Source organism: Hirundo rustica, chromosome 5, assembly GCF_015227805.2.
Source record: "Hirundo rustica isolate bHirRus1 chromosome 5, bHirRus1.pri.v3, whole genome shotgun sequence".
NCBI classification, from domain to species: Eukaryota; Metazoa; Chordata; class Aves; order Passeriformes; family Hirundinidae; genus Hirundo; species Hirundo rustica.
The window spans coordinates 2,294,760-2,319,288 of NC_053454.1; the positions used below are offsets into that span (position 1 = coordinate 2,294,760).

General features: G+C 47.3%; 1 protein-coding gene and 1 long non-coding RNA gene across 2 annotated transcripts in view; both read left to right on the top strand.

Annotated features, from left to right (window-relative positions):
• SMOX (spermine oxidase) overlaps positions 1 to 11,518 on the top strand; it is a 49,238-nt gene extending 37,720 nt beyond the window's left edge. The window contains exons 5-7 of the mRNA XM_040064863.2: positions 2,740 to 3,439; positions 9,561 to 9,721; positions 11,036 to 11,518. Of these exons, the coding sequence (XP_039920797.1) occupies positions 2,740 to 3,439; positions 9,561 to 9,721; positions 11,036 to 11,173 (999 nt within the window). The 3' untranslated portion in view covers positions 11,174 to 11,518. The remainder of the gene's footprint in view (positions 1 to 2,739; positions 3,440 to 9,560; positions 9,722 to 11,035) is intronic.
• A 966-nt stretch (positions 11,519 to 12,484) lies between these two features.
• LOC120752882 (uncharacterized) lies at positions 12,485 to 16,424 on the top strand. The gene is made up of 3 exons (XR_009207852.1): positions 12,485 to 12,584; positions 13,324 to 13,485; positions 16,327 to 16,424. It is a non-coding gene; the product is annotated as an uncharacterized LOC120752882 (long non-coding RNA).
• The last annotated feature ends 8,105 nt before the right edge of the window (positions 16,425 to 24,529 follow it).

The following is a 24,529-nucleotide window of genomic DNA, read 5'->3' on the forward strand; positions in this document are numbered from 1 at the left end:
ACATCAGGCACCTGGCTGAGCCCTGCCTAGCCCTGGAAATTGCGGTTTGTGTTTCTATTGACAACTTTCCCTTCTGATTCAGATCCAAAGACAGTGGGCTGCAAAGAATAAGGCCTTTACTCTTTATTTTTCTTATCTTAAACCCCCAGTTTTCTTAATAGAAGAGGCTTTCCTAGGCCTTGTTAAATTTTCTGATGTGATTTAGCTTGGTTTTTTTTTATTACCTGAAGCTACTCTGTTGTCTGGTTCTTTTAGTAATGTCTATCTTGTGACTTAACACCTGCACTCCCTGATCCTGCCTGAGTGTTTTTACCTCTCAGAGACCAGAAGAAATGTAATTTTGAAACCAGTAATTTGCTGAAGAAATCCTCAGAAAGCATTTTGATGGTAAAGCAATAAAATCCAAGATAGATTGTATAAAACCAGCTTTCCATATGGCTTCCATAGTTCTTTTTATCTCCTTGATGCCTTGACTAAATGAATTCTCTATGGGATGAGGACTTAATGCTGCGTCAAGCACTCCACAAGTTAAGTGTATCAGTCATTTTTATTTCCATTAGAATGACTTAAAAGCTTCTGAAATGAGGCAGGGGAGGCAAGCAGCACTTTGTCATGAGTTCGCTGTTTTCAGGTGGGAAGCTAAACCAAAGAGGAATAAAGACCTAAAGAGTCTCACAGGAGATTTGAGATAAAGATGAGGTTTGAACCCTGGTGTCCTGACCCTGGTATCTCAGCATCCTCACATAAAGCCTTTTATCACAGGGTGTCTCCACAGCTGCCACGTAAAGCTCAGTTATTGATGGCGTTACCCTTATAAAGCACTCATGCAGACAGGGTTAAGTCATTGGATACAGCTCTGGGTTTCCTGGTGGTTTCTCCTGTGCTTGCTCCAGGCTGCCACCGGCAGAGCTGTTCCTGCAAGTCTTGCAAATCCCTTCTCATGCAAATACCTGAGAACAACAAAGCTTCTCATACTTAAGGCTATCAGATGACAACAGTGGGGATTAACCTGTCTTGAGTTAGAATCTTGGTAGTTGTATGTTTTTCCCCCTGGCATTTTGCCTTCATGGTTGAAATGATCAAACAGCCACCGGTGTTTAACTTCATGATGATGAGTGTCCTGCCGGGGCATCCAGGCAGGATGAGGATCCTGCTGTGTGCCACGGGTTTTGTGTTGTGTGACCCTGGGGGAGGGCTGCGAGGTACTTGGGTGGGGTGGAACCACAGCACAGTCCAAAGATGGGTCTTCACTGAGTCCCCACTGGAGCCATCAGGCAGTGACCAGGACAGGGAAGGCAGCTGTTTGTCCCTGCAGTCACAGGAGCAGCCTGGGAGCTGCTGGTACAACCCTGACTTGTTCGCTTTGTCCCGGCACAGAGATTCCTGCCCTGCATCAGGGTGCTCCACGGGGAGATGGTCTAGGCTTGTCAGGCTTCCAAGCACAGTCATTAAAGTGTGGAAAGACCTGGAAAACAGGTCAAAGGGTAAGGCAAGGAATTATAATATTCCTTAAAATGCTTAGAGAGTTACAGTGTGCGAGCGATTGTGACTCCAGTGATGTGAAGATTTTAAGATCACTGTGTCCTGTGCATCAGGATTATCATTAGAAGCTTATCACAAGACAGGCCAAACATCCTGCCTTTGTTCCAGGGATTGTTGGGAGCTACAGCTATGCTTAATACTCCTACAAACATTAACCAACAGGGTAATGGATCTAAAGCTTTGGTAATCACATCAAACACACGTGGCTCACATCTTGGCATTTCCCTTTCCCGTCTCCTTCAGTTCCTCCTGTGCCGGGTCCTCTCACCTCTGGCAGATTGTTAGCTGGCTGATTGCTGACTGTTTGACAGCATGCTGAAAGCTGCAGACAGCAGAAATAGCTGCCAGAAATTTTTTGTGGCTCCTCGTGGGAACATTTATTAGCACTGGAATGAGCATCTGATAAAAGCAGCTCCAGGTTCTGCTGTGTAGGAGCACCAAGCAGCAGGTCCCTGGTCACTGCAGAGGGTTTTAAAGGATAGAAAACAGAACTTTAACCCAGAAGTGTGCAGAAGCAAAGACATCAGGGAATTACAGATTCATAGAATGGTTTGGGTTGGAAGGGACCTTAAAGGCCATCCAGTTCAATCCCCTGCCATGGGCAGGGACACCTTCCACTATCCCAGGGCTCCAAGCCCTGTCTAACCTGGCACTGAAAACATTTTCCAGGGCTGTGGCAGCCCAGCTTATCTGGGCAGCCTGTGCCAGGGCCTCATCACCCTCACAAGGAAGAATTTATTCCTCATATCTAATTTGACTGTCAGTTTAAAGCCATAGTTCTTTCTCCTGTCACTCCATGGCCTTGTCCAAAGTCCTTCTCCGGCTCTTCTGTAGCACCTTTAGGTACCGAAAGGAGTCAGGAGTTCTTGTTAGAGCTTCCTCTTCTTCAGGCTGAACAGCTCCAGCTCTCAGCTTGTTTCCAGAGCAGAGGGACTCCAGCCCTCAGGTCTCTGAACTCTGGATGATCCAACTCAAACTCTTTACCATGACACAATGGTTTCTCTGGTTGCAAGAAAGGCTGAGGGTTGATTTTGGTCAGATCCTATGGCCAAGCACTTCTTTACTAGCAGAACTAATCTGGTTTCAGAGTGGAATTCAGCACTCTCATCAGGCAGCTCCTCTGTACCCTTGCAGAGCTGTGCTGTGGCTAAAGGAGTTGCTCTGTGGCAATGTTGCTTTTGTGTTGCTTTTCCTTAGGTAGAGAGTTGTGAGAGCAGCTCCCACAGCATGGATGAAGTCTCGCTGAGTGAATTTGGGGAATGGACCGAAATCCCCGGGGCTCATCACGTCATTCCTTGTGGTTTCATTAAAATCGTGGAGATTCTGGCCCGCTCCATTCCCAAGTCTGTCATTCAGCTGCGCAAGCCAGTCAAGTGCATCCACTGGAACCAGTCGGTCAGCAAGGAGATTGAAAGGGTGGCTGACCACAACAGTGACCTCCCCGAGGAGAACAAGGGCTCCAATGTCTTCGTAGAGTGCGAGGACTGTGAGTTCATCCCAGCTGACCACGTCATTGTGACTGTGTCCCTGGGAGTCTTGAAGAAGCGCCACGAGAGCCTCTTCCATCCCCGCCTGCCTGAGGAGAAGGTGATGGCTATTGAGAAACTGGGAATCAATACCACTGACAAGATCTTCCTGGAGTTCGAAGAGCCTTTCTGGAGCTCTGAATGCAACAGCATCCAGTTTGTCTGGGAAGACGAGGCGGAGAGCGAGAGCTTGACTTATCCCGAGGAGCTGTGGTACAAGAAGATCTGCAGCTTTGATGTGCTGTACCCACCCGAGAGGTACGGCCACGTCCTCAGTGGCTGGATCTGTGGAGAAGAGGCTTTGATTATGGAGAAGTGTGATGATGAAACTGTGGCAGAAACCTGCACCGAAATGCTACGTAAATTTACAGGTCAGCCGTGCTCTGGTGGGAGAGGGAGCGTGGGGCTGGGGGATTGAATAACCACGAGGAAGGAAATGCTTTAAAGTCATTTTTAGTTCCTTGGCATTTTGTGTCCCTTTGAATGTGCGTGTGCTTCCAGCATAGCTCCTGCTTGGGTGTGCCTGGGAGCTATTTATACGGAGGGGCTGATAAACCAGCTCAGGAAGTGGTGGGCAGAAGTGCTGGAGGATTCCACATCCTCTGCTTTATTGAATCACAAATAACTCTTTGGCAGCTGAAGCTGTCAGGCTCTGAGGGCTGATCTCAGCTGTGGAAAGCAGCACAAGCCCTTCATATGTTCAACCAGTTTAGATAAGCTGAGGTGTGGTAGAAACACACCCCTGACTTCCATTCAGTATCGACTCTGTGGAAATCTCAATAACCTAAATTAAAAAAAATTAACTGATCTTGAGAGTTCCCATTTTCTGAGTGCATCACTGAAACCTTCCTGGACTTCACAGGTTCCATGTTCTGTGATCACACATCATTTTAAGGGCAGCGGTAGGACCAAGGTAAATCTTTAAGTGATTTCATTTGGATTTTCTCAGTATTATACACTGAGAAAATCCAAATGAAATCACTTAAAGCAATAGTACTTGGATGCTGGGCTTTAGTTTGTCCACAGTCACTTCTCTGGAGGTCACACACCTTCCCAAGAAAAGGGATTTTTGTATCTGAGAGTCTTTGACATCCTCTGATGGGTGTAAGGTAGTAACACTGAAAGAAATAGTGGTGGACTTAATAGCAGTTTTGAAAAAAGCATTTGAATTTATGCAGAATTCCAAGCAGTTGTAAGAGCATCATCCTCCAAGATTAGATGTGGTTTATGCTATTTTAGAGATGGCTCCTGTGATTAAATGATTTATATCTTCCTGCCAGCTGGTGTTAGCCCAGTCTCAGCACTCAGTAGGTTTCCAACCTTTCCTTTTGTCCATGGATATCCTTTAGTCCATGTTATCTGGATTTCTCCAGATAACTGGAGAAATTTGCCTTCACAACTGCAGTTCTACCCTGTCCTTACTGACCATTTGCTACCAGCAGCTTGGAGATCCAGAGTCACAGAATCACAGAATATCCTGAGTTGGAAGGGACCCATCAGGATCATCACGTCCAGCTGCTGGCCCTGCACAAGACACTCTGACAATCCCTTTGTGCCTCAGAGCATTGTCCAAATGCTTCTTCAGCTCAGACAGGCTTGGTGCTGTGACTATTCCTTGGGGAGCCTGTTCCTTCACCTCTGGGTGAAAAACCTTTTTCCTGAAAGGGCCCTGAAATCTGAGGACTTCCTGCATAACTGACTACAGCTAAAAGAGGTTTTACCACTCTCTGCAGGAGCTGTAGGGTGGAGACTTAGGATTCAAAAGCTCTGATTCAGTGCCCAAGCCTGCATCCTTGTTTCAGCTGTGCCTCCTGAGCTGTTGGTGTTCAGGGGTGTTGGGTGTCCCCATGTCCCGTGTCACATCAGTCCCTATGTCTTTCCCCTGACACCAGCAGGGAGCTGCTGCTCTACGTAGGCTTAGCAGGAGGTTCTTCTCTCACAGGCCAAGTTGCTGCAGTGCTGAACAAGCAATCTTGCTTAAGGCCTAGTTAAAAAAAAAAAAAAAAAGAATTCCACTTCAGTTCATCAGTGGGAATTTGGCTTTTTGGGTCTGTTGTAGTTTGGCATGTGGGAGTTTGCTCTTCCTCTTCCTTCTTGGGCTTCTTCACAGTTCCTGTTTGCGTGTGTTGAATGTTCCTCTCCTCCCAGGATGGAAATGTGCTGGCTCTGGGCTCTGGGTCTGTGCTGTAGTTGCTGTTCCAGCTGATGCTGCACCTGGTCACTGTCCATCAGGCTCTTCCATAGAGCTAATCCCAGGTTATCTCTCCCTGGAGAATTCCAGACTGGATTTACCAGGGCCTTGCCCTGCAATGAGCATTTTGTGCAGCTGAGAAGTGGCCTTGCAGCTGCCCAAAACTGTGAGAGGAAAACCTGTTCTTGGAGCACCCATTACCCAACATGACCTGTTCCCTTTTCTGCCCCCAAACTCCTTGTTGGTAGAAAACCTTTTCACAGCTCTTGCAGGAGTCCCTGGCTGAGGGACCTGGGTTTATCCTGTTTCCCTTGAGGTTCCCAGAAGGAGCAATACCTCAGGGCTGATCTGGGCCAGGTGTCAGGCTGGCTGGAATAACAGGAGTGTGCTCAGCTCTCCGTGCACCTCCCTTCTTCTCTGCTGCTCTGTTCGGGGGGAGTGTGAGAGGGGATTAGACCAGCAGCCCATGATACACCTACAGCCATTTCTGAGCACAGCTACACTCCTCTGGTCCAGTTAGCAGCACCCAACCCAGCTTTGAAAGCCTCTCCCACCACTCAGGTTCACACAGGTCAGCTAACCAAGTTAGGAAACCAATCCTGCCCGGATCCTGACCTCCGTGGAAAGCCTGGAACTTCCATAAGGCAGCTCAGAACTTCCACACCTCACTCGGCGCTCTGTGACATCTTCTGAAGCAGCTTTTCTCTACTGAGTATGGAGGGGGCCTTATACTAAGTAATGAAGTAGATAGTTTGAGCCTTTTAATGTTCGCTTTGCCTTTTGTAGCTTTCATGTTCTGGGTATGAAATGCCCCATGCTCTTATTCTTCTGAGAAAGAATTCATGCACTGCCAGGTAGGTTCCCATCTTTCACTGAATTTTCCCAGTCTGTTGCTCATGGTGGCCTTTCCTTTGGCTTCAGAGTATGTCAGACCAGTTTTAAGTTAAATCCGTTCTTTTAGGCTCACACTGAGATTCTCTCTGAGAGCTGACCTTGAATTTTCCTCTCAAGTCGATGTTGGGGATTATCTGGCTTTGCTGTGGAAAGCTCTGAGGATTGTTCTAACCTAAGAACCATCAGCAATTACTGCTTTTCACAACTGGATGGTGAAAAGCAGTGTCCTCCAAATCTGATTAAATGGAATACCTCAGGGCAATTAGGAGCCTTCTTTGTTGGATAAGCTCCCAGAGTAAGAAGGTAGAAGCTCCCTGCTGAAGGGGTCACTGGAGCCTGTCATGCTGTAGCTGGAGATGCCCTGAATTTTCCTCCCTGACCTCCAGCTATTTCTCTGGAGGGGAACAGATCTGTTTGAGGTTCTGCATCACATCTCCCAGTCCCATGTGGGTGTCTGGGGTAGCCACTCTGGTGCTTGTAGTCACTGGCGTGGGGGCTGTACCACAGATCTCCCTTGGTGGTATCTTAGATCCCTGCTCTCATTTAGGCAGATAAATTTGGGTGTCTTAATTTAGACTGGTGAGTTGATTTTATGGCAATTCAATCAGCCCCATAACCAATAAATCTCTGTATCCACAGCTCCCAGGAGCTGAACAAAAAATGGGATTGTGTGAGGCATGGGGAGCTGCCTTCCATAGCGTCACAAGTGGAAATCTGTGGCATGAAGATATGTGCCCTCCTGTTTCAGTGAAGGTCAACATCCTTTTTTAGCCATTTAATCTCTCTTTGGATGGTGGAAACGAAGAAGTTTCCACATCTGTGTTGTTACTTTCATCTACAGAAAAAGGCATGTTTACCCTGTTTAAAGGCAGAATGAGAAAGTCCAGTGAAGTATGTTCCTTGGAGGACTGTGGCTCTCAGTCTTTGTAGTTTCTGTCTTCAAACAACAGCTCAGAATCAGAGCTTGTGCTACGTGCTCCTGTCTGACCTTCAAGCAAATCCCCCTCTGGGTCTCCTGATTTTCCTCTTGGAAACAGCTGCTTGCATTAAAAGGTACAGAAATGCAGAGTGCAGGGGCACAGTTGCTGCGCAGTGGACACTTGGGTCTTGCTAGCGTGGCCTGATGTTCTGGAGACCCTGGCAGGAGCTCATGGGAATGGATCTGGATATGGAAACATGCACCCGATACGGAAGAGGCACTGCCAGGCCACTGCAGATTCTCCTTTTATTTGAAAACACCTCGCGTGCTGTTTTTGTGCAGTGCAGTGGGATGGGTGGCTGCCTTGGCCCTGCTTGGGGAGTGTTCTCTTACAGCTTCCATGGTGTGTTCTCCTGGGCTTTCCCACAGCCCTCAAAAATAAAACATGATAACTTATTTCCTTGACACATCTGAGAGCTCCCAGTTCTCAGACTCCCTTGGGCTTTTCACTTCCAGGCATTCCTGCTTTGAAGAGTCTTGTAGGAACATATTTTAGAGGCCCTTTGTTATGCAAAGCTGTTGCTCCTGAAACAACATTGCTTTGTAGGATGTGTTTTGTTTGTGGGGTATATTTATTTGCTAGTCTGTGCCATATTTTGATCTGCGGCCCGGTTTTAGAGTGTTCACAGAGTACTCTGGGCAGGCCATCCTCTGCTTTGTTCCAGCCCCTTATTCCATAGCTCTGGCTGACAGGATATTCCTGAAAGCAGTAGCTGAACCAGGACCTGCTCTTGATTTTAAGGAATTGAAGGCACAGCTAAATAATAGTTTATGAGGACCAGGTAATGCAGTGCCTAACTAGTGTTTACATTTGGATGTCTCCCTCGAAGCTGGGATGAAGAAAGTGGGGGTATTTGGGTTGTCTCAGCAGGCTGAACTTCTTGAGTTGTAACAGAGCCAGGGTCTGAGGCAGGCATAGGATGTAAACATCTCAAAACTCCTACTTTTTGTGCCGACGATCTTTTGGAATCACAGAATTATTTAAGTTGGAAAAGCTCTTTAAGATCATCAATCCCAACCATTCCCTCAGCACTGCCAAGGCTACCACTGACCCATGTCCCTAGGTGCCACACGCACACGGCTTTTAAATCCCTCCAAGAATGGTGACTCCATCACTGCCACCACTGATCCGTGATGTCCCCAGCTGCCACATCTGCATGGCTTTTAAATCCCTCCAAGGATGGTGACTCCATCACTGCCCTGGGCAGCTCTGCCAGGGCTGGACAACCCTTTCCATGAAGAGTCACAATGGTTTGGGTTGGAAGGGACCTTTATGATCATCCAGTTCCAATCTCCTTGCTGTGGAGGATTTAGACTCAACCCAAGTACCTGAACCTTACCTGGATCTGTAATGTTGCCTCAAGGGTGGATCTTGGCTCCTGCAGAGGGAATTTCTCTTCACTGGAATTCTCCATGACCCCCTGCTCCTCTCCTGCCGTGCCAGATACAATCACGGGACTCTGACAAAATCAGTGACACTGAGATGGTCCAAAACCAGCCTAGCAAGAGGATCTCCAAAATGTGACTCTCCCTGTTTGCACCTGAGGCTCTTGTGCTGCCAGCTGATGAGGTGCAGTGCTGGATCTCATGTTCTCCAAGGTCTTTGGGATGGGGACAGTGGCTGATGATGACCCTGTCATGGATGCATTCTCCATCTCTAGGTCCTACATCCTCTTAGCAGTGCAAATGCTACAGCGATCTAGAAATCCTACTTCCAGCCTCAAAAGCCTGCTTTCCATGCCCTGTGCATTAAATAAATAGTCTCCTGGATTGTAGCTTGGTTCGGGGGGGCAGCTGTGTGGGAAGCTGTAATACAGGTTTCGAGAACTTTCTGACAGTTTTTCAATGCCCCCACATAACAAAGATTTGCCTTCTTTCCTCTTTAGAGGGACATCTCTCTCACAAGGCTACCTAAACTTCCAATTTAGACTGGGCACTCAAATAGCTAAATTTTGGTGAGATCAGTCATCAGTGCAAATGTGACCAGAAGATGTTTTGTGTTTCCAACCAGAAGCTCCCCAGTCCTTTAGGAACCTAAACATTATAATGATCCTTTCCAAAATAAATCACAGACTCATTTAAGTAGGAAAAGGCCTCCAAGGTCATGGAGTCCAACCTGTGACCAATTCCCAACCTTCTCAAGCAGGCCAGGGCGCTTAGAACCTCACCCTGTTGTTCCTTGGACACCTCCAGGGATGGGGACTCCAACAGATTCCTGGAAAATGGAAGAGCTGAGATGAAAAGGGAGGCAATATCTGTCATATAAATAGGTAAAACTCAATAATGGAAGAGAGATCTGGTCTGGGGGCTCTGCTAGGATCGATGTTGAATAAATCAGGCAGAACCCCTGTCACCCACACCTTGCTCAGGCATTGCCCTCTTCCCTCTTGGACACTGTCTGACTTTTTGCCTTCCACTTTCCACCCAGGGAATCCAAACATTCCGAAACCTCGCCGGATCCTGCGGTCCTCCTGGGGCAGCAATCCCCACTTCCGTGGATCCTACTCCTACACCCAGGTTGGCTCTAGTGGGGCCGACGTAGAGAAACTGGCGAAACCACTGCCTTATGCCGAGAGCTCCAAAACTCCTGTGAGTATGGCCCAGGTGGGGTCTGTGGCAGTAAAACTGGCGGGACACTGGGCAGCACGTTTTTGGGGAGGGAAGCTGAAAGAGAAAATCCCTGCTTTGGCCTCCAGTAATGTGTTTTCCCTTTTTTTTTTTTTTTTTTTTTTTTACAAATGATGCCTCTATGGACAAGTGATGTGTGTAGGATTTTACCTCTTTAACATTTGGAATGCCTCAGGGACTCCCTCATCTCTCCCTGAATTTATCAAGAGCTGCACGTGTGTGTGACTTTTGGAATTGTGATATCATAATTAGCATTTAATGACCATCAGCCCTATTGTCCAGTTCAGAATTCCTCAGGAAAGCACATGCTACTCTGTTTTAAAGATTATCGTTATTACGACCATGCTAATGTCTAGGTCTGAATGTGTCAGGGGTGCATATTAGGAAATCTTTCTGTGCTGGCAGAGCACGCTGAGGGGGGCCCAGTCCTTGGCAGGGGACGATGAATTCTCTCCCCAGACACTGCCTGTGCTTGCTGAATTTAGCAAGGAGAGCTGGAGCACACATGGAGGTGGTTACGCAGCTCAGGAACACATTAAGCCAAACTCACCCCATCACTCAGGGTTATGTGTCCAAATCCAAAGGCTGATGAAAATGCAGCCTTCAAGCAGCAGCCCAGTCCATTTCCTCCACCAGAGCCTGGCCCTGGCAGAAATAATTTTATTCAATGCAGAAATCTACTTAAGAAACCCCAGCAGGGGCTTTAGGAATCTTTCTGCGTAGTTCCCAGAGAAATCCTCACAGAAAATTCCTGCCTCAAATCCGAGTTGCAGTTCTAGCAGGCGCCTCACTGTTGGTATAAAAGATACAATGCTGTGTCTCACCCTCTGGGTCTTGAGATATGACTGTTACTCTTCTGAAGCTGCTGTCCAGAAGAAAAATTCCCTTAATGCCTAAAAGGCTGAAGTGTATTTTAGGGGAGCAGAGGGAGGAGATGGTGGAGAGCAGGTGCTCTGTGCCGCGTGCAGGTTTGTTTAGGGTTTTTGGAACTGGTATCTTGTGCATCTCATGGGGGTTTTGAGAACCAGCACTCCGAAACACATGAATGCCCCTGGATCCCTGGAAGTGTCCAAGGCCAGGTTGGATGGGGCTTGGAGCACCCTGGGATAGAGGAAGGTGTTCCTGCCATGGCAGGGGGTGGATCCGGATGATCTTCCGGATCCCTTCCAACCCAAACCGTCCTGTGTGGGAGGGCACAGAACGTTTGTCTTTCAGCCTCCCACCTGCTTCTCAGTACGTTGTGCTGACCTGTGCCCCTTCTGCTGTGCCCTGCAGCCCATGCAGGTGATGTTTTCGGGGGAGGCCACTCACAGGAAGTATTACTCCACGACCCACGGTGCTGTGCTCTCTGGGCAGAGGGAGGCTGCTCGCCTCATCGAGATGTACCAGGACCTGCTGCAGTGCCCGACCTGAGGGAGCCCTGCCTGACCACCACCACCACCACCAAATCCTCCTGCAGGTGTGTGGAGGGGTTCTGTTTTATTTCAGTTCGCAGTAGAACAGCCTTTTATCTTTTCTAATTAAAAAAAATAAAAAAAAATAAAATGCCCTGATTGTTAAAAAATGTTAGTCATCAATAGCTTAATTTCCATGTGCTGTATTGTTAACAGGGAAGGGTGCTCCTTTTGGTCTGGTGAACTGTTTCTCTGTCATTTTAATTCTAATTTCACTTTCGGTGCCTATCATGTTTGTTTTGTTTCTTTTTTTCATTCTGTATTGTAAGTGCCTTCTATACTAAAATAAATGTTGTAATAAAAAGACTGGGTGCTGTGGTGCTTCCTGGACATTTCACTTGGTAACCTGAAACTCTTTTTATTCAACGTTACAAAAATTAGATTTTTTTCTCTCCCTAGAAAATAGGGAGTAGGAGGAAAACAGGTTGAAAACAAGTCAGAAACACATTACACGAATGGTGTTTGTATGGAAGAATCTCTCAGAACTATTTTTTTTCTCTACCACCAGTACAATGCTGACCAAGAAGGTCTGGTTAGGGCAGAGCTGACAGCACTGTGGTCACTGTCCCAAGGCTGCCAGAGCTCGGGGAGTGTATGGACAACGCTCTCAGCACAGGGTGGGATTCTTGGGATGCCCTGTGCGAGACCAGGAGTGGGATTTGAGAATTCTTGTGGGTTCCTCCCCACTTAGGATATTCTTTTGTTGCCTTATGTTTTAATTGTGTCCTCCAGTGTAACAGGAGCAGTCCTCCCCATCCAAGCAGTCCCTGCACTGTGCAAATATGCGCCAGTAAGTCCTGATGCCAGTGACCCCGAAGGTTTTGTCTGGATCACATGGAAATTGTCATCAGGAATGAGAAAAAAAATTTTTTTTGTTTACTTCCTCAGAGAGATAAATCACATTCTTCTTTAAAGTCAAGCAAGCACGATGTAGCCATCAGCGTAGCTTAGAGATATCTAAACAGTTTCTAAAAATAAAAGTTTTCAGGGTGAAGACCATGGGTCTTTAGCCACTGCCTTATCTCCCTGTGTTCCATTTCTCCATCTGGCTGGCTGCTGGCCAGAGCTTCATGTGGGGGATGAGGGATGTGTCTGCTTTGGCATCTGCTGCCCCGTGTGAAGCCTCCCTTCCCTCTTCATGTGTGTGGGGTGGGAGTTGTGTTGATAAATGAGTTACAGAGGGGAGGAAAAGGGACAGAGCGAGGGGAAAATCCCCCTCCAGAAGGTGAGTCAGAGCGTCCCAAGATAAATGTCTGCAGAGGAGGCACCGGCTTTGCTTCTCTCCAAGCTCAGCTGAGCTGTGCTGATGGCCTGCTGTAGTGTGGAGGTGGGATCCCTTCCTGGCTGCTGGAGAGCTGGGAAGGATGGTGGTATGTTGAATTTATTGCTGTTTTTCTCCCGCTTTGTCTCTTTTCGTGCTGTTACTGAGTTGAGAGGGAGTTGGGCTGCGGGAGGAGAGTGCAGCGCACTTGATTGAAGAGACAGAAAAACTCTGTCCAGCTTCAGTCACTCAGAGCTCAGCCTCAAGGAGCCAGAGATGATTTTCCAGCAGCCAGATCTGTTGCAGAGTGGAATGTGAGGAGAAAACCAAATTCTTTGGGCATATGGGGCTATGACACGGGAAAGAACAAGGAGTTGTGTTTTCAGTGAAGAAATTTAGGAAGAAATTCTCACTGAAAGGGTGGTCAGGTAGTGGAAGGGGCTGCCCAGGAACAGGTGGAGTCCCCATCCCCGGAAGTGTCCAAGGAATGGATGTGGCACTGAGTGCCTTGGTCTGGGTGACAATGTGGGGATCAGTCAAAGGCTGGACTTTACGACTTCAGATGTCTTTTGCAACCTAAATTATTCCGTGATTCCTGTGGCTTCTTTATCACGGGGCATCCAAGGAGAGCTGCTGTGCTGGTGGTCAGAGTTTCAGAGCTCCTTTTTCTGCTCTGTGCAGACAGGATGATGATGGTGTCTGGCTTTACTGGGCAGGGATCTGTGTCAGGCCAACCCCCCTCACTCCTCTGCTGCCATCACTCACCAGCCATCCAGCCTTTAAAATGATGCTCATGTTGCAGAGACGCTAAATTTATGAGCTGTTTACAAAGAGGTGTTTAAAATTAGCAGCAAAGGCCACCCTGAGCATGTGACAAGGAGAGGTGATGTCACCACGGCGCTCTGTGACCCCCCACGCTGCTCTCCCTTCTCCAAGACCTTCACTCCACCTGTGCCCGCCACGAGCTCAGTGATGAAAGTCGGTGGAAAGCAGGTGGGGGTGCTGGGAAGGTAAGAGACGTCTAATTACTCAGAATTAATTAGGAATTGCTCCTCCTGGCTGGCTGCATGGGGAGGGCAGCAGGTGGGAACAGCAGGGTGGTGGCAGAGGTAGGGCTCCAATCCCCTCTGGGTGATGGTGCCATGGAGGAATGGGCATGGCTGTCCCTGGCTGCTCCTTTCCTGGGTGATCAGGAATAATAATTCACACAATTTTATTAAGAAGATTATTAGGGAAAAATGTCTTCATGGAAAGGGTTGTCCAGCCCTGGCACAGGCTGCCCAGGGCAGTGGTGGTCTCCCTGTCCCTGGAGGGATTCAAAAGCCGTGTGGATGTGGCACTTGGGGATATGGTCAGTGGTGGCCTTGGCAGTGCTGGGGGAAAGGTTCAAATCAATGGTCTCAGAATTTCCCAACCTAAACGATTCCATGGTTCTGTTCCTTGAACTCGGTAACCAGAAATGCTTTAAAAAGTGGGATTTAAAAAAAAAAATGAAGCGGATGCTCAGAGCCCCTCTTGCACCAGGAGAGTGGTGGATTTACGGGGCAGGTCGTGGCTTCTGCCTTCACACCCCTCCTTGCCCAAAGCCGTGGTGAAGCGGAGAACCCCGTTAGTGTCACCGTGTGGCCAATCCCAGAACCACGGAATTAAGGTTGGAAAAGAGCTCTAAGCTGTCATCCAGCCTGGTTGGTGGCATGAAGTGACCTCTGGTTGCCCATGCACAGAGGGGACCTTCCGGACTCCGTACTAACACGTTTAAATCCTCCAGGAGGATTTTCTGGCACAAGAGATGAGGATATTTGCAGAATTTAACCCTTTCCCCAGGACAGGAGTGTCCCAGGATCCACGCTGGGCGCTGAACTCTGCAAATGGGCACCAGCCGGGCTGTTCCAGGGGCTTCTGATTATAACACAGGGAAAAGGATGGGGCTTAGTGCCCAGGGAATTCCCCCGGGGCTGATTTATTTGCAAGCACAGACCCGAAGCAAAAAAGGAGACTGGGACCCACTGGGAGATTCTGGGACAAACTCAGTGAAATAATGAGTGGGTGCTGAAACTGCGGGTGGTAAAGGGATGGGAAACGTGGGTTCTGGCTCTGCACTTGGAAAGGTTGGATATTTACTCCTCCTGGAGCCGCCCCTGAGGCGAGACCACTGACTTCTCGGTGGCGCAGGGTCTGGAGCACCTTCTGCAAGCTGAGCACACCCCGGGAAAGGTGATTTTGTGCTGCCATCTCGTGGCACTAAAATATTCTCTAGAAATAGTAAGACTTGGACGCTTTCAGGGAATACCTGCAAACCGACACAGGAGTGAATGAAGGAAGAGCAGTGGGAGCTCAGAGGGGTGAGCACAGATTAGATCCTTTGTCGGTGGGTTCTGTTTCCACTCCTGGAGTGGCCTGGGGTGCCTGAGGTAACCCTGGAGGGCTGGCAGGAGCTGTGGAAGGTGGATGGAAGAAGCTGGATGAACTCCCAGCTCTCAGAGCCCGTGTATGTGAGGTTTTGGCCACCCTGCAGAAGCTCCCTGGTGATGCCTTCAGTTCTGGCGTTCATGTTTTTCAGATTCTGTGCTGCCCAGGGGTGCAGTTCTGAGCCTCACGTTAAGTGTTGGCAAGCTCTCTTGTAGGTAGCCATAACAAATTCTTTTCCTGCTGCAGACCAAGGACAATGAGCACAAGTTTTCAGGCCCAAAAGCACAAACAGCGGGGGCTGAAGAGAGAAAACAAGAAGGATGGGACTTCATAACCCAAAGCTGTAGTTGGACAATTAAACCCCAATATGCAAATGGACCAAAACTTATAAAAGTGTGAGACCTTGTGGCCGTTTGTGACCATTTTGGGTCCACCTTGGGTGTAGCCCTGGCCAGGCTCTTGTCCTGCCCAGGGTGTATCCTTAAAGGCATTTCAATAAATCTCTACTTTATTCTCTAGCTCTGTTCAGTCTCTGTTCCAGGTCAGTCTTCACAAGGCATCACTGGGACACCCTGTGCTCAGCACTTAGTGTCTTGGGAATGTGGCTCAGGAGCCTCCCATTCCCCAGGGAATTGGGGTGTCCCTTTGGAGAAATAACTGATTAATCAGGTCCTGTGTGAGGATCCAGCTGTGATGTGGTGGATATGGAGGACTTCTGTGAGTTCCAGGGATGCAGAATCATGGAATATTATGGGTTGGGAAGGACCTAAAGCCTCATCTTGTTCCACCCACTGCCATGGGCAGGGACAGCTCCCACTGGACAAACCACATGGGGTGAGAAACTGGTTTGAAACTTCTCCAAACAAAGGACTCTGGTACCAGCTGCAACCTGATCCAATGCAAAACCCCCTGCAAAATCCCTTTGTGAAGCACAGGGAGAAATTTCCCCACTCTAGTTGCCCTGGTGGGTTCACAGCGAGTGGTTTGCTGTGAGTGCCTGAAAGATGAGTGACACGAAGGAGGAACAGCATCTTTTATCTCTTAGGCAGTGTGGCCCTGGCCAGGGTGGCTGCCTGAGGGCCATTTGTCAGGCATTTGGCAACTGAGCACTGCCAAGAGAAAAGACAACAGCAGAGGCAGGGATTCAGGGGCTGGAAAAGTTGATTTATGAGGAGAGAGATTAAAAATATATATAAAAATAATGAAGCTAAATATATCTTGTTTGGCTGGGCGGAGTGTGAGGGCTGAGCTGATAGATGCCAGGAACTGGGAGGGGATTTGGGATGCTCAGGGGAGCATTTTTGGCTGTTGTGGGTGATGTGGATGGGTGCAGAGATGATGGCTTCGCCACGAGAGAGGGCACTCAGCAGTGCTGAGACGGGAACACAGAAATACAGTGAGGCTGTGCTCCGAGTCACCAGCTGAGGGCTGTAAATCTCCAGGAAACTCCGGCACGGACAGCAGAGCAAACCTCTCCTTCCCTGCCCTGCCTCGCTTCATTTGCAACACAGCTGCAAATCCTGAATGTCCCTGCCTACAGGTAACTCGCTTCCAAGTCCCAATGGATGCTTCCTTCCTGCTTCCAAGTCCCAATGGGTGCTTCCTTCCTGACCCAGGGACGTTCAGACCACCTGGGTAATGCCTGGATGTGCCGGGGCTCATAAATACGGGCAGCAATCTCTGCTTGTCCCTGGTCACACTCCTGTTCCCTGGGCGAATGGGTTGAATTTTTGTGATGACAACCGTTGTGCTCCTGTGCGGTAGGAACAAAAGATTCCTGCAAAAGCTAGGAGTCATGGAATAGCCTGAGCTGGAAGAGTCCCACCAGGATCATTGATCCAGCTCCTGACTCTGCACAGACACCCCAACAATCCCACCCTGTCCCTGGGAGTGCTGTCCAAACCCTCCTGGAGCTGTGCCCATTCCCTGGGGAGCCTGGGCAGTGCCCAGCACCCTCTGTGGGAAGAACCTTTCCTTGAAATCCAAATCCCAGGGGGATCCCTGGGACAGCTCCAGCCCTTCCCTAGGTCCTGTCACTGTCACAGGGAGCAGAGATCCGAGCTGCCCCTGTGCTGTCCCTCAGGAGCAGCTGCAGACCCCGATGAAGCTCCCCTCAGCGTCCTCTTCTCCAGACTCCCATCCAGTCCTTCCCTGCCACCTGCTCCCCTCTGGACCATTGCATCCCCTTCCTTGCTAACCTGAGCGCATCTGACCCTCCCTCACACGCGGTGGGATGTGTGCTGGCTGTGTCCATCACCTTGTGCTCCCTTGCTGGGGGTGGTGGTGTACCAGACACCCCAGAGCTCCTGGGGAGGACAGTGGTTGGCCTGTCCAGCTGTCCCACAGGATGGCACAGGGGGCATTTTGGCCTCTCTGCAGAACTTGGTCTCGGTGCGGTTTGCAGTCAGAAAAACGCGCCTGAGCAAGGACCTTGTTTTGGGGTGTCCTCCTACTTCATCATCAGCTTGCACCCCTTTGTAGGGTGAGCAGGAGAATCCATCTCACCTTGGAATCTCTGCTTTCTGCATGGATTTCTGCTCTGGGTGTTGTCCTGCTAAGGGACCACAGTCTGGGCAGGGTCCTTGGGTTGGCAGTGGATTTGTTGGTGTGCCCCTGGGATGGTCCATGGACACCTGGATCTCACAGAGATCCAGCAGAGCCAGAGCCTGAACTGTGCATTTTAGGGCAAGGATAGATCCAGACCCCTCTTCTGAGGATGTCTGAAGTGACCACCCCATGTCCTGCCTCTGCTGGTCCCTGTGCTGGTGGCCCCCATCCTGCTCCTCCACCTCATTCCATCTCAGCCACACCCTGACACCTTCCTTCTCTGCCCAGGCTTAGGGACAACCTTTAATTTCTGCTGGCCTCTCCATTAAAACATCAATTTAATTCCCATGTAGTTCTGACACGATGGCTGGGAAAGGCAGGGAGATTCTCCACAACTCTTCCATGATGCTGAGCCCAGGGAAACCCTCCTGCCTCCACTTTTAAACAACAGCAAATCTCCCTCATACCTGAAGAATTGGAACATCAAGCTGCCTCCTGACTTAATTGGCTCTCACTGAGCCAGGCTTTCAGCACAATCAGGGCAGATCGATGACAACTTTTCCCCCTAAAACCTTTTCAAATGAGGAATAATTTTAGGCCAACTTTTTCTGCTGCCTGGATCCCATCTGGAGGTGATGGAATCGCTGTTTCATGTGTGGCTTAGCAAGGGATGGCTCTTCTGGTCAAACCCTCTCCTGTCCTGCATCTCTCTAGACCACGTTTTGAGGTTGAAAAGCCCTTTTTGGACTCCTTCACCATAGCCCACTGCACAAAAAGAAGCATAAAAGAATCCCCCTTCCAGAGAATTTGTCAGGTAATCTGCACTGAGGTTGGGTAGAGAGTAGATAGTGACAAGTCAGAGGTGGGTGGAAAAGGGTTGATTTTATCTGGATTTGTTCTCTCTTATCACTGCAGCTGAGTCATGGTTTTGTTTGCATGAACTGAAAATCCTCGGGAAAAAAATAATGCGTATATATAGAGGTACGTATATATAAATACACTCCTAACATATATATGCACTCACATTCTTTATATATTTTTATATGTAAAATATTTTCATTTAAAATATAGACACATTTTAAGGACTGTATTTAGAATTTTATGCAAAAATTCTGTAGAATAAAATTGTAATGTAAGAATATTATACACACACAAACACACACATACACACATGTATAAAATGCAAATATGTAAATCCCATAGCTCTCACTTTGCAAAGTGCTCGCATGACCTTGAAAGGTTTCCATTTCCTGGAGGATTTGGGTCCAAATGGATGTGCAAATCCTACTACTTATCCTCCCAGGGAACAGAGGCAGAAGTTCCCCCGTGAAAGTATTCCTTTCGGAAAAGGGAATGAAATCTTGAAATCAGAGAACAAAGCAGAACAAATGTTCGGGAAAGGAGATATGATGAGAAACAGTGCGAAGGAAAAAAGCAAGAAAATTCGGAAACGGAGTGATTGAGAACAAATGGCCTGGGAGGAAATGAGGGGCAGTGAAATGGATGAACACTTGCCCAAAAGTACCCCAATTTAAATGCTGAAATCAGGCAAGAAAGGTAAGTAAAGGAAGGAGAGGAAAAGCATTTGAAAAAATGCCTAAAAATGAAAATGGAAAAATATTGAAAGCAAGTGAAACCAAAAAACTGAATGGGAGGACAAGAAGCACAGGGAAAGGGACAGAGGCTTGCCCAATTAATCCTCATTGAAATCACAAGATTTCATTCATTTTCCTGAAAGGAAAATCCTCCTTTCGAGAAAGGGAATGAAATCTTGAAATCAGAGAACAAAGTTGGACAAACGCTGGGGAAGGAGATATGATGAGAATCAGTGCAAATCAAAAAAACCGAGAAAATTCGGAAACAGAGTGATTGAGACCAAATGACCTGGGATGAAATGAGGGGCAGTGAAATGGATGAAAACCTGCCAAAAGTACTCCAATTTCAATGCTGAAATCAGGCAAGAAATGTAAAAAAGGGAAGGAGACAGAAAGCACTTGAAGAAATGCTTTCTTTCATGTATCTAAAAATGAAAATGGAAAAATTTTGAAAGCAAGTGAAACCAAAAAACTGAATGGGAGGACAAGAAGCACAGGGAAAGGGATGGAAGCTTGCCAAATTAATCTTCATTGAAATCTTGAAATCGGAGAACACAGTCTAACAGATGCTCTGCAGAGGAGATATGATGAAAAACAGTGGGAAAAAAAAAACCACCAACCCCAAAAACCCACCAAAAAACCCCAACAACCACCAAAAAACAAAAAACCAAAAACCCAAGAAAATTTGGAAGTGGAGTGATTGAGACGACATGGACTGAGATGAAATGAGGGGCCATGAAACGGACCAAAACTTGCCCAAAATACTCCAATTCGAGTGCTGAAATCTGGCAAGAAATGTAAATAAAAAAGCGGAGAAGATACAACATAAATGCAACCTTACAATTAAAAAGGAAAAATTTTGAAACCAAGTGAAAGCAAAAATAGTGTGTGGGATGACAAGAAGTGCAAGGAAAGGGACTCAACCTTGCCCATTTATTCTTCATTGAAATCGCAGGATTTCATTCCCTTTCCCGAAATAAAGTCTTTTGAATGGAGAAACTGTGGGCAAATTAAGAGGTAATTTAGAGGGAGATGATGGGAGTTTAGAAGAGAGATGTTAATGAGTGAGGGGTTTGTGAAAGCATTGCCAGGCACATCAGTTTCTGGATGGAAATGCCACCAGGAAGAATTGCAGTTTTTCACTGGGCAGGTGTTTTTTCTTCATATTTCAGTGAGAAATTTTCACTGGATCACAGAAGTGTTTGTGTTGGAAAGGACCTTAAAGCCAATCGATCCCACCCCACTGCCACGGGCTGGGACACCTTCTACTCTCCCAGGGTGATCCATGCCCTGTCCACCCTGGCCTTGGACACTTCCAAGGATCCAGGGGAAGCCACAGCTTCTTTGGGCACCCTGTGCCAGGGCCTCACCACCCTCACAGGGAAGAATTTCTTTCAAAAATCGAATTCATTATCTCCTCTTTAAGTTTTAAACCATCCCCATTGTCCTGTCACTATCAGCCTGTTTAAAAAGCTTCTCTTTTTTTTATAAGCTCCCTTTAACTACTTTCAGTAATGCAGCACCTCCTGGGCCATGGAATGACAGTCCCTGCTCCCCTCTCAAGAAGAGTGGTTTTTTTAATTTTCTTTTTTAATTTGACATCCCTTCCTGCCAGTGGCCGTCATCTCAAAATGGCCAAGGGGACATGGGTGGTGGCAGCCCCTCTGGAGCCCCGTGCCTGTCTGGTAGAGGCTGTTTTGCTTTTGAGAGCCACAAGCACTGCTGCTCTGACAAAACACAAGTTTTAGATGCTTGATCATAGTGCTGGCCCTTTTCCAGGAAGTCAAAACCCTTGGCAGCATCAGCCATATGAAAAATTTGGCAGCTTCTCTGCATAGTTCGAATTATTCGTGGAAGTGCAAAGATACTCTTTGCTGGATTTTTTTTTTTTTTTTTTTCCCTGACATAGGCACTTTCTGGTGAACCTGCTCTCAATTTTGTCCCTTCATGTGTGATTATTCAGTTTTCTTCACTGATGGGTTTGGGCAGGGAGCTGGACTCAATGATCCTTCTGGATCCCTTCCAAATGGAGATATTCTGTGATTCTCTGTGGGATGCAATCAAAGTGTTGAAATCCCTCTCAGGTACCTGGCAGGGAACTCAACCCTCTGGGGTATCTCTGGTTTAATCTGGTGGGATTTTGTGATGTCCACGTCACATTAGCCCTCCTGCAGGTCCTTCAGTGCCATGAAACACAAGATACTTTTCCAGTCCTTGGCTCCGCTTTATCCTCTGGCCTTATTCCCCTTCAGCGCCAGGGCAAGAGCAGAGGTGCTCGTGGGTTTCTTGATGTAAGGAGACCAGAAATCATAAATCATGCAATTTTTTATGTTTTCCAGGTTAGTGCAGGAGTGGAGGAGGGATGGTGGGTGGCCTGGAGCAGATCTCCTCGCTATGGTGGAGGTGAGAGATAAATTGGATACTGGGGAAGAAATCTGAGAGTGGGAGATTTTCCCAATCCCTGCATGAAGTGAGAGTATTCTGAGCACCACCAAGGTTTTGAAAGGAGGTAGAGAGAGAAGGAAAGGTGCTGGTGTGGTTCAAAGCTCCTAATTAGAGAGAGATCTGAGCCAGACACAACTGAGAGACACAAAACATCAGGAGAGATCAGGATCAATGGGCTCTGATATGGGAATGCTCATAGCCAGTCCTCCCAGGGATCAGAACAAGTGTCAGACTTTTATTTATTTCCTTTGGAGCTGATTTTTCTGCAGCTGAGTGGTGCATTTTGGGTCTCTCTTGAACTGCAACTCCATTAGATCAGAGCAACAGCCCTCCAGTAACTGGAACCGTTTTCTTCTTAGCTCAGGGTCATTAAGGAGGAGGATAAAGAGGAGGAGAAGGGCACGACAAATGAAATTGTGCAGCTCGTCAGTGAGAGTCAGTCGGTGCCCCAGCACCAGCCACAGGTGACCAGGGACAAGAGTGATGGAAGTGTGGTCCCTGTGTGAGCCAACCTCTGCCTTTACACACCTGAGCAGATATTGCCGCCTGCTTTGCACGAAAGCCACACTTTCCAAAGAGAAAACAAGGAAGAATTTATGGAAAACAAGGAAGAATTTATGGAAAACAAAAAAAAAAGACGGAAAAATAAGTTTTCCTTCTGAGTAACTGTGTATGCACATAGAGAATATGGAGGTGCTTTTATCATAAACATCAATTACAATAAATAAGACCATTTTTCGTACCCACTGGGGAGGCGGCGAGGATATATTAGCATAAAAATGACTCAGTCGCTAAGTCTAGATGCTTCTGAGTGCACCACATTTATTTTCCACTTTCAATGGCAAATTTCACTTCGAGTCATCAGCATTTTTTTTCCTAGCTGATGATATTTATACACCTTTTGTTGCTGTTGTTGTTTTGGATGGAGTGAGAACAACCCAGCCGAGGGTGGCATTTTTGGTTAACTTTCTCCATTTCCTGGGTGAATGCTGTTTGTGCCCTCAGATGGCTCCCAGAACCTGCTGAGGCTGGAAATGTGAGCTTGATGTCACCCATGTGGGGTGTCCTGGAGAGAGGAGTCACAACTCGCCCCTGCTGTGCTCCACGGACTCCTCTCCTCTCTCCTGGCACACACCTTGGTGAGACTCAAACATAAACACTGGGATTATCAGGCTGGGAGGGTCTTTCCCTTGGAAACACATCACTTGACCTTGGTGCCCTTTCAGTTTCTGACCCTTCTGATGATGGGAAAGATGTAGCAAAAAGCACTGACCAGCCAGAGCAAATCTGGGTGACCAAAACTTAGGTCATCCCTGATTTATGAGCACTGCCGGGGTGCAGGGTGTGCCAACCTCTAGAGAATATCTGAAATGAAACAACAGGGATTGCATTCTCCTCATGATTGTAAACAAATCAAAACCAGCAGGGGACAAGAGCAGTTCAACTTTTATTTTTTTATTTTATTTTATTTTATTTTATTTTATTTTATTTTATTTTATTTTATTTTATTTTATTTTATTTTATTTTATTTTTAATATCCTGGATGGCAGCCAGTGTTTCTTAATGAAGTGTCTAAAACTGTGCCCAAGTCTGGCTGTTTGAGGAGTATGTGAACAGCTGCTCCGAGACTTGATAAGAGCTGCTGCTTCCGAGGTTCTTCAGAGCCTCTGATCTGGTTGTTTCTGTCCAGGAGGAAATGTAAAGCTCTGCCCTCTGCACGTCATGGAAAAAGGGATGGCATTTCTCACCGTAGCCTCAAAGGAATTTCACCCAAGACAAATGGTGGCCTGCAGAAAAACCCATCTCCTAAAGCTGGAAGCCTCACACTGATGGGATCTATGTTCCAAAGGATCATAGCGCTGAGGAGTTAATGATGTTGGAGGTCTCTAATTCAGTCCTTGGCCCAACTCTGGGCCAATATCAAGTTGCCCAGGGTCTTGTTCTGGGTAGTTTCAGGTATCTCCAAGGTGTAGCTGCTCAGCCCTTCTGGATCCCTGGTCTAGGGCTGTACTGACTCAGAAGAAATACTTTTTATTGGTTTCTGGTGGAATTCCCCTTGTTGGATGTAGATCCCATCACCTCTGAGGGGAGCCTGGCTCTGTGTTCTCAGCATTCCCACTGTAGGAGTGCAGTCAGATATCCACCTAAAACCTTCTTTTCCCGGGAGTGGATGAACCCAGCTCCCTCAGCATCTCCTTGAGTGCATCATCCAAACTCCTGACCATTACTGTGGCCTCTGGCCTCCCTTGTCCAGGTCACTTGGCATGGCAGCCTGGCCTTCCAGCAAAGTGTCATCCTTATCTAAACTGTCCCTATCCCAGGGAAACCTCCTGATCTATAGGATGGAAGCCCAGATGTCACCCCTGGATAGGGAAGCATAATACTGGTTTAACTTTTCTTCTCATTGATTAATTATTTATGGCCTATAGAAACTGTAAAGTCCTTTTTCTTTCTCTTTCCGTTTTTGTCCCTACTTCTTTTCAACTTGTGCTGATATTCTGGCTGCTCTGTTTGATCTGAGACTCTCAAAGCAAGAAGTTCACCCCGATCCTCTTTCAACCTCCCTCAGAATGGGCTGCAGAGCTGGGAGCCTTTTCTGCCTTTTGTTCTGCACTCGGTCGACTTCAATTCCAATTCCGGAGATTCCAATTTCATTTGCAGATACTTCAAAATTCTTTTTCGGTTATTTTGGTACTTTATCCCTCCATTAGATATTACCTCTTGAAGAAACCTAGGGTTTGGAATATTTTTAAGCTCTGTTAGATATTTCTAACCTAATGCAATTATATATTCTTTTTTTCCTATTTACTTAAATTATTAAAAAATATAAACTAATTCTGAGTTGTGTCTGTTCGCTGCCCATGACTTTTTTTTTTTTTTTCCCTGTGTTGTTAGGGGTGTTTTCAGGAATACATTGGCACAAACACCATGTTCTTGTTTAAAATAAATAAATAAACAAACTCTTTTACTTTGCACTTGCCTCTCACATTGGATTTTGCTATTAAACTGCCCATTGCACCCATGGAAAAAAAGTACTGGATTTCGAGAAGTTGGAATG